Below are 10,261 nucleotides of genomic sequence, written 5' to 3' on the forward strand. Positions count from 1 at the left end.
GCCAAAGCCATAAACATCTCCCTTGGTAGAAACTCTACCCACCAATCCATACTCTGCAATCAAGAAAAATTAACATCATTTCCATTGTATCCATCGCCCTATACAAATTTGAACATGTGGGGTTCTAGAAGGGGATCTCGAAATCTATTTGTTATCTCCCTTAGCCGTGATCTATGAAACTACCTTTGGTTGTTTATTTTAAACAAATCGAATACAAAATAAAGTTCATACTGTGGAATATTTGTTAAAATGAGCATTGATCAGCATCAAATGTAGAAACAAAGTAAAGTTCAGAAATCATGCCTGGTGGAATGTAGCCAATGGACCCCTTCAAAGACAATGTTGAAGTAAGAGAATCAGTGGAAGTCGCCCCTGTTAACCTAGCAATACCAAAGTCTGTTACATGACCTGTCATGTCTTCATCCAAAAGGACATTGCTAGGTTTCAAATCACAGTGCACAACTTTGAATGAAGAATCATGATGAAGATATTCCATGGCAAGTGCCACATCTGTGGCTATGTGTAACCTTGTCTTGAACGCCAATTCACAAACTTCATCCTCCCCGTCCTCTCTCTCAGGGTACAAATGCTTTTCCAGGCTTCCATTGGGCATAAATTCATAAACCAAACCTTTAAATTGAGGGTTTGAGTTGGAGGTTATGATTCTAACAAGATTCCGATGCCGAACCTTTTTGAGTACATTGCACTCTGCTTTGAAACTGCTATGGACTTGTTCAGCTTGCAAATTGAGAACCTTGACAGCAATGAATGTGCCATCAATAAGAATCCCTTTATATACTGGTCCAAAACTACCTGTCCCCAACAGATTGGCATCATTGAATCCTCCAGTTGCTGCTGCAAGCTCTTCATATGAAATCTTTGTGTGCTCTAGTCTTTGGAGAACGGCTTCTGTTTAGTTGAATCTGTGTCTACGCAAATTACGTGACCACAAGAAAACCAAGAGTAGGCAGAGTAGAATAAAAGCAATTACCACAAAAATTGGTAATAGAACCTTCTTGAAGAATGCAGAATGACCTCTTTGTTTTGGACATGCTGGCAATGACAATAGGTCCCATCCAAGGATACAACAATATTCCCATGTCCAAAAGCTTCTTTAGGGACCTGTAAGACAGTTGAAAGATAAATTCACATAATGAAGCACTTTTAGATTTTTGAGAGTTACTGGTATTGTACCTGACAGAGAGTTGGAAGAGAGATTCAGCTCCACAAGATTTTGCAGTTTTCCCATTGAAAGTGGAAGGGGACCTTCCATTGTATTTCTAGATAAATTCAATGATTCTAGTGCAGAACAACTTGCTATCGCTGCTGGAATCGGCCCACTCAAGTGATTGGAAGAGATGTCTATAGCGAGTACAAGTACTAACTTACTTATCTCTGCAGGCAAGGGACCTTCTAATAAATTCCACGAGAAATTCAGATAGAAATGCAGGTTGGAAAGACTGGCAACTTCTCGTGGTATCTTCCCCTTTAGCTTATTATGGGACAAGTCAAAAAGTTCTAAATTCTTGCAGTCCCCTAAGCTGGTAGGTATGTTTCCTGATAACAGATTATGATGAAGAGAAAGCCTTCGCAGCTGCAGGAGGTGACAAAGATACCTGCCTGGGATTTCCCCGGAGAGCATGTTGTTGCTCATATCCAAGAGGCCAAGATGCTTCAACTGTCCGAAGTCAATGGGAATACTTCCTTCTAAACTGTTGCCTTGCAAGTACAGTCTTTCCAATTTTTTTATTCTTTTCAATGATGGAATTCTGCCTTGGAAAAAGTTATTCCGGAAATCTATGAAGGTTATATTGGTAAGGTTGTTAATCTCAGGAGGTGTGCGCCCTGTTATTGTAGATAAGTGATGCTGAGCTCCCAGTTCCACCGTTATAGGCTTACTGGAGTTCCACCGTAAAACACCACCATGCACCGCAATGCTTGAACTCAGCCATCCACCGATCATGCACAACCATCCACTGATCACCGATCAAGGCATAGGTAGCTTGTTTAGGCTAATTTTAGTTTTTGTATGAGAATTAGTTGTTCCAAACTAGTCTTTGCATTCACATATTCAATTGAGGTTTTTTCTGTTCTTGCAAATAAATCATGTTGTGCATGCAGTTACCTAAATAGGGTGCATGTAATGCATGAAGTGTATGTTGATGATCTAAATGGTTGTAGACGGTGCAACCTTTATAAAAACTGCTTTTAACTGTAAGGATTAATATAGACTGCACAATATAATAAGTTCTGATTGAATTGAATAAAGAATTCTTTATGTGTGTAAATTAATGCTCTGTTTTTCCTTTGTTTATTGTCTTGTTTCTATTTATCCTCTCTTTTAAAATCTACAAATGGTATCAGAGCTGGTGAGGGATCCATGGGTGTAGCTGTTCTTGAAGTCTGAATAGGAGCAGATCATATGAATGATTGAAAACATTGCATGAGGAAAAAGGAAGCTGCAAAAAGTTAAGAAATTAGTCCCAGCCAAGATAAAGATCGTGTGGAGATAATTCAGTTAGAGAAGTCATGTCGCTGCCAAGAAAAGCGTCTCTAGTTTAAAACACCATGCAAAAAGGTTCGTAGGAAAATAAAAAAAAAACACTCAAGCTTAGTTGTGGTTTTTTGTTCAAGGGTTTGAATCAAGAAAATTTGGATTGTCGATTGCAAGAATCTCCATTGTTGAAAGGAGAATTGCTGAAAGGAGAAAATCCTCAGGGGAGCCAAAAATTAGAAAGATTGTGTGACAAATGTGCCAAGATTGTGATCTGTCACTATTGTGAAGCTGTAATATCAGGTTTAAAAAAATAAATCAATTTGTTTTAATGGGAAAGTCTGGTAAAAGAATAAAGAAAGAGAATGAAACTTTGGTATGTGAAAAAGATTATTTGAGTTGAATTGGTGAAATTGAAAGAGTGTAATTCAGAGTTGATAGCAAATTTAAAGGAATTTGGAAAAGAGAGATGTGAGTATTTGTTTGAAATTGAGAAGCTTGAAAAAGAATTGGAGAAGGTTAAAAAGAAGAATGAAGATCTAGAAGAACAGTTAAAGTTGTTGGCAAAAGAAAATGATAGTCTAAGGCTGAAGCCTCTTGTTCATGATGTTGCATGTGATACAAGTGATTTGTGTCCTTTGATTGATATGGATGATATACCGAAAGTTTTTGTAGGTGAAGATTGTCAAATTGAATATAAGGATGTGTTTGCGTGCACAGGTGCAAGTTGTGATATTAAACACAAAGGTTATTCTGAAAATAATATTGGTTGGAAGATTATGCAAAAAATGGGAAATAATGAAAAAGGATTAGGAAAGCATGGGCAAGGAATCCAAGTGCCAATTTAGCGTGTTATGAGATCAAAGTATGAAGGTCTTGGATTTGGTAAGAAATATAGATCAGAAGTGGATAGTAAAAAAGATAGTTCGGAAGTGGCTAGTATTTCAAGTTCAAGGAAATCAACAAAAAAAATGCAGAGTATGCATTGTTCACACTATGATAGGAAGGGACATACAAAGGAAAAATGTTGCGATTTACATCCTTGTACCCTATGTGGGTTAAGAAATCATTGGGAAAAGTCATGCTAGAATAGAGAGATGAATGAACAATCCAAGAAAGGTTGTATGTAGATTGATTATGGTTGGATCGATGGATCCTGTTGGCAAAAGTTAACGAATATGTTCAGAAGGTTGTATAAGGCCTAAATGTTCGCATGTGAACAAAAGAAGTGATTGGACACAGTTTCGATGTTCGAGTCAAGTAGCAGATGACTGCTTTCTATGATTGGTGTTGCATAGTGAGTAGCAAGGGTTTAGACTTTGCCACATCGAGTTATCTTGTAAGGTCACGTCAAGTTGCAAAGATCTAGTTGAGCTCCCAGTTCCACCGTTATAGGCTTACTGGAGTTCCACCGTAAAACACCACCATGCACCGCAATGTTCCAATTCAGCCATCCACCGATCATGCACAACCATCCACTGATCACCGATCAAGGCATACGTAGCTTGTTTAGGCTAATTTTAGTTTTTGCATGAAAACTAGTTGTTCCGAACTAGCCTTTACATTCACATATTCAGTTGAAGTTTTTTTTGTTCTTGCAAATAAAACATGTTGTGCATGCAGTTAGCTAAATATGATGCATGTAATGCATCAAGTGCATGTTGATGATATAAATGATTGTAGAGGCTGCAACCTCTATAACAACTGCTTTAACTGTAAGGATGAGGCTGCAACCTTTATAACAACTGCTTTAACTGTAAGGATTAATATAGAGTGCACAATATAATAAGTTCTGATTGAATTGAATAAAGAATTCTTTATGTGTGTTAATTAATGCTCTGTTTTTCCTTTGTTTATTGTCTTGTTTCTATTTATCCCGTGTTTTAAAATCTACAGTTATGCTGTTTTCCTTTAAATCAAGAGTAGACAATTTAGGTGAAAGCAGCCCTAAGGTATGGGGCAAAACACCACTAAATTTATTGTTCCCAAATGTTAGTATCTCTAAGAAAGAGCAATTACTGAGACTAATAAGAAAGGGTATGGTGGTATTGCTGCCGCTAACAAAAAAATTTGAGGACAAAGTTAATTTTTTCAGTAGAGACAATTTTCCAAGCTCGTCTGGCACAATCCCACTGAGCTTGTTCCCTGATAGAAGCAGTTGTTCAAGGTTGGAACAATTTCTTATTGAATTTGGTATTATTCCAGTGAGCTGGTTTCCCCATAAGCCTAAGGCACTCAAATTAACGAGCGTACAATACTCCCCCGGAATGGTCCGACAAACCTAATTCTTGGAGAACTGAGCAGTTGGATAAGGAAGAAGGCACTGGTCCACTCAATTGATTTACTTGAAGATGAAGATTTTTCATATGGGCGAGTCGCCCCAATTCTTGCGGAATGAAACCAGTGACCTTGTTTCTGGATATTGACAACTGCTCAAGGGTCGAGAGGTTGGACAAAGAAACGGGAATGTTGCCTGCCTGTTCATTTTCGTCAAATAAAAATGTTACCAGGTGGCCACTCCATTTCTCTGGGATAGCCCTACTGAGATTGTTTCCTGCAATATCCAGGTCAGTCAATGAAGAGATATTTCACAAAGCGTTGGGAATGCTGCCCGACAAACTGTTTAGAGTAAGGTAGAAAATCTGTAGGTGGCTTAGCTGGCCTAGTTCTGTTGGAACACTCCCTATGAGTCTGTTTATAGAAACATCCAAGTCAATCAGAGTAGATATGTTTGACACGGAAGCAGGAATAGTGCCAGACAATTCATTTGCCCAAATCCAGAGCTGCTCTAATTGAGTTAACATACCCAATTCAACAGGAACGAAGCCTGTTAGGTTGTTTCCCGGAAGAGAAAAGTGAATCAAGGATGAAAGGTTTCCTAACGAAGAAGGAATGGATCCTGAGAGAAAGTTGCCGCCAAGGTAAACGTACTACAAACGAGAAAGGAATCCTAACTCTCGAGGGATGTTTCTGTTAGCGCACAGTAAACTTTATGTTCTAGTCGTGATTTACCGAGAACAAACGTTGCTTTAAGTTAAAATCTTTCATATTTTCAGAAATTTCATGTATCTTATGCATAATTTTTATTTATGTGATCTATATATCATTTGTAATTCATATAGATTTGTAATAATGAGATGATTGAATTGCATTAATTCAGTTTTGATTTTCTTCTTTATTTTACTTACAAGTTTGCTTCTTTCTTTTCTGCTAGATCTATTTTATTTTGGAGGGATAGCTGCAAAAATCTGCATGGTATCAGAGCTAGATTGCTAAAAAGAAGCATCAGACACTTTATGTGAAGATTGTCATCATCATGGAAGAAGATGTAAATTTATTTTTCTACATACATGCACTCTTCATGAATAAAATAGAAGATTAAAGTTGTTATTAAACAATAAGCTTTGCACTCTTCTTTTATTGGTAGCCAAAAGTGTTCTTTTGTTCTAAATTCCTGTCTACATGAGATACCAATATTGCAATTTTGTTTGCTCCTAAAGATTCTTTGCAGTTCTTCAATTTGGAACACATTTCTGCAGATTCATATCTTCATGTCTTCAAATGATCAGTTTTTGTATTCAGAGACCGTGTACCTGCCTGTTCATCCATTTGAGCAATGTGGAATATGTACAACTATTTTTTCAGAGTATCCCAAAGGTACTCATGCAATGGTTTCTATGACTTTGATAAAATCATGTTGCAGTGTGGATTCATTTGCAGTTCTTCTTCTTCATCGATTGTTGCAACTTTCTTCTTTAGTTTGAATAAATGGTTAGGAGTTTTCTCATTTCTTCTTTGTATTTGGGTTCCTAATCAGTGTTTATTGTCAGGACTCATATCTCTCCTTGGTTAGAGTTAAGGGGGGGGGGTTAGTGCATAGTAAACTTTATGTTCTGGCCATGATTTATAAAGAACAAACGTCGTTTACCTCGTAATTTTAGTTAAAGTTTTTCACATCTTCAGAAATTTCATGAATCTCATGCATAATTTTTGCTCTTGCAATCTATATATCATTTGTAATTCATATATCATTTGTAATTCATATATCATTTGTAATTCATACAGATTTGTAATAATGAGATGATTGAATTGCATTGATTCAATTTTGATTTTCTTTTCTCCTAGATCTATTTTATTTTGTTGGGATATGTTTCTTTCTAAATTGTTATTTGTAAAAGCCAGCATAGTCAGCTTGTTGCAAAGGCCCAGAATTGCTGGTATGCTTCCTTCCAATCTATTGGTATCCAGGTAAAGCTCCTTGAGGAGAAAAAGGCGTCCGAACTCAGCCGGAATGGGACCTCTAAGAGCGTTCTGTGACAGATCTTTGAAATGAAGAAAGGATAGGTTGCCAAGAAAAGGGGAAATTGATCCTTCTAAACTTATTCCTGAGAGACTTAGCCTAACCAGTCTTTGAGTATGAGGTCTGCATGAAATTCCAGTCCAGTTGCAGAATGGCATATCCGGAGCCCAACTGGCTAAAATATTGTTAGGGTCATAAGTTATGGCAGATTTAAACGCCGAGATTGCTTCTACTTGTCGCTCCTGCCCATCATGAGAAGCAGACATAGGCGGAGAATGGCATAAAACAAACAAGAAGCACTGCGGGCAAAGAGGAAACACACAGAGATCAGACATTTTTTCAAAGAAATCTGACTCCGTAAGCTGGGCAACCCTAGAAGCTTAGAACACACAAATAATGATTCTACGCTGTACATCAACCTATATTAGTTATTAATAGGTAGGAATAGATAATTCGGTGATAATTGGTAATCCATTAAATTAATCTAATGGATTAGGTTAATTATCCACAAAAATATGAATATAGTAATCTATGTTGTGACAACTAATATAGAAAAGTAATTGTTCTCAATGTGCAGTCATGGTCTCAAGAATAGATATATTTTTTTTTTTTACATCTTGTTTTTTTTTTTTAACATCACTGTGATCTTTGTTTTTTTAATTGATTTTTAAGGATGGAGAATATTTGGGAAAGGCGCCCCTTGACACGATCAAGTTTATGTTTATGGTTATGACAAATTATAATAGACATCAGGCAAGTATCGCAAGTGATCTATATGATATTTAGATGTAAAATTTGATTCCTTTTAATAGTCCTAGTCAAGATACTCATATTAAATGCTTTGTAAAGGTTCTAGAAAGATACTCATATTAAATGCTTTGTAAAGGTTCTAGAATTTTGAATATTAATTAGATGTGATTAATGTCTAAATAAATATTTTAAATACCAAGACATAATAATTTTCACACAAGTTTAGACCAAATCAACTACTAATAGTTAGTAGAAAAGTGTAATAATCAACAATTTTGAATTTGATTTAGACTACTTTTGGAATCAATTATATCAATTTTTTTTGTAATTTTATCTTTTTTCAAATAATTTAAATTTTGCGTCAAATTTATATCATGCAAGTCTAGCCTTATGTCTTTTGCAAATGACTTGATACAAGGAATGGATGAACTTGACGTAGAGGGTGGGTATTGAAACATCTCTCCATTTTGAAAAGGGATTGTAATAATAAGAAATTATAAAATAAAAAAGAATAATATAATTATCAAATATATATTTAATTAAACCTTAATTTTATCAAAAGTAGAGGGGCATGTGAAGAATCATGACTATTCAAAGAAAAAGATATATAGGAGACACTAAACAAGGAGAAGTAACCACAATATGAAGAATACATCTTTTATTCTTATTATTATTGTTGTTTTAGAGCATGAAACTAGGGTTCATTTAAATTAAAGATGAAACTTCTCATGGTAGGAATTAAATTACAAAAACCTACAATTTCTCAAGCATGACTTCACATGGAAATCATCACTGTGCTAAGTTGATTGATCTTCTAGTAGACATTACTAAAATTTCAAGTTAATAACATTTATTTTTTATTAGCCATTTTTATTGAAAAAATTATAGTTTTCAATGTATATATTATTATATGTAGAAATTAAAAGTTAAACTTGATTGGATATTACGAAATATTCCCTACGAATATCAAGAGATCAAACAAGGTATCACAAATGGTATCAAAGCTTGTTCTTTCTAGCCTTTGAGTCTTCTTTTATTTACACTTTAGTAATAGAGATAGCAAATATTATCATAGACAACTTATTTCATATGAATTAAAAAAACTGAATGTTGTAGATAGTGATGGAAAACATCGTTTATAGAAAGTTATTATAAATAACTTTAAAAAGAAGATTGATTGAATGATTGATATTTGGGTCAAATACTTCGAATGAAGAAAAATGATATGAATTCTTTTATAAATTGAAGAAAAAAAGTTCATATGAGGAAATCACTAATCCCAATACAAGGTGATATTCACACCATGTATCTCAATTATAAAAATATTCCCATCAAAATTTGAAAGACCATGCCTTTCATATTTTTCAAGAGTATAAAAGGTGTAAATGGGGTTAACTCAAATTATGCGAAACCTCCTCCTACAATATCATAGAATGCACAATCTTAGACATATTCTTGGCACAAGTTTTGTGCCAATGACAATAAATTCAGCCCATTTATACCTTAAAGGAACTCATCAAGTGTATGCACTTCATGAGTTCAAGCTCTAACAATAGGTTGAAGTATTGTTACTAGAAATGGCATTATAATTGATATTTTTTAAGTCAAATACTGAGTGCAAAAAGATCCTACTTAATTGTAATGTTCTCCCTTTATAACTATACATTCATTTCCCATGATCAACTTGTTAGTAACTCTTAAATAGTGGATGACCTAATCATCATTTATCAAAAATGAAAATCTAGGAACCTAATTCTATATCAACATCTTCTATGACCATAACTCTTGCAATGGCTAATCATTATAATATTATATCTTAAACATTTGTTGATCCTTAGAAAGAAATGAGACCTAATCATAAATAGAAGACGAAATCAACAAATTAGATTTCAAGCATTAGTTCTATAATAATAATGCATCTACTATTAATAGCAGTGTTTTTGAAGTTAGTAGATTACTTTCTCCAACATTAACTTATATGAATATAAAAGACAAAACTCTTAAATTGAATAAAAGGTTAAAATAGAGATAAAATTTATGATCAATATGATATTATGCGAAATTATCTTCAATATTTTGAAATTGAGGATATAGGTCTAACTTTTGTATCAAGGATTGGGAATTGCAAATTTTCAAGATCAATTTGGGATCTTCGTATCTTCAAAACACTTAGTCACGTGAAGAGAGAAGTCTAAAGAGTATCTTAGTTTGTGATTTCTTGAGGACAAACAATATTGGAAGAGTAGGCCGTAATATCTACTTTTTGAAATGGGATTAAAATAATAATAAATCATAAAATTATAACATAAAAATATAATATAATTTTAAAATTTAAAATTAAATTTTAATTTATCCAAAGTCAAGGTACATATGAAGAATCATGAATATAGAAGGAAAAAGATATATAAGAGACACCAACCAAAGAGAAGTAAGTGTGATACAAATAATACATCTTTTGTTATATAATTATTACTCTTTTGGAGCATGGAACTTAATTCATATTATTTAAGGGAAAAAAACCACAACTTCTTATGTGTGATTTCACATAGAAATCACCATAATACTAAGTTGACTAATCTTCTAATAGACATTATTAAAATTTTAAATTAATAACATTTATTTTTTATCAGAAAATTTGATATCTATCTTTAAAGGTGGATATTTAATTATGTAAAATTGATTAATTATCAAACATATCAATTAAAAAGGTAATATTT

The 10,261-nt window shown here is 34.0% G+C and overlaps 1 protein-coding gene across 1 annotated transcript; it reads right to left on the reverse strand.

Moving 5' to 3' along the window:
* Nucleotides 1-244: 244 nt before the first annotated feature.
* Nucleotides 245-1,963, reverse strand: LOC131874127 (putative leucine-rich repeat receptor-like serine/threonine-protein kinase At2g24130). The gene is made up of 2 exons (XM_059217370.1): nucleotides 1,195-1,963; nucleotides 245-909 (listed from the first exon to the last, which is right to left on the reverse strand). The coding sequence occupies exons 1-2, from the start codon at nucleotides 1,961-1,963 to the stop codon at nucleotides 245-247; spliced, it is 1,434 nt and encodes a 477-aa protein (XP_059073353.1).
* Nucleotides 1,964-10,261: the final 8,298 nt, after the last annotated feature.

This window comes from Cryptomeria japonica, chromosome 3 (genome assembly GCF_030272615.1).
Source record: "Cryptomeria japonica chromosome 3, Sugi_1.0, whole genome shotgun sequence".
Taxonomy (NCBI): Eukaryota; Viridiplantae; Streptophyta; class Pinopsida; order Cupressales; family Cupressaceae; genus Cryptomeria; species Cryptomeria japonica.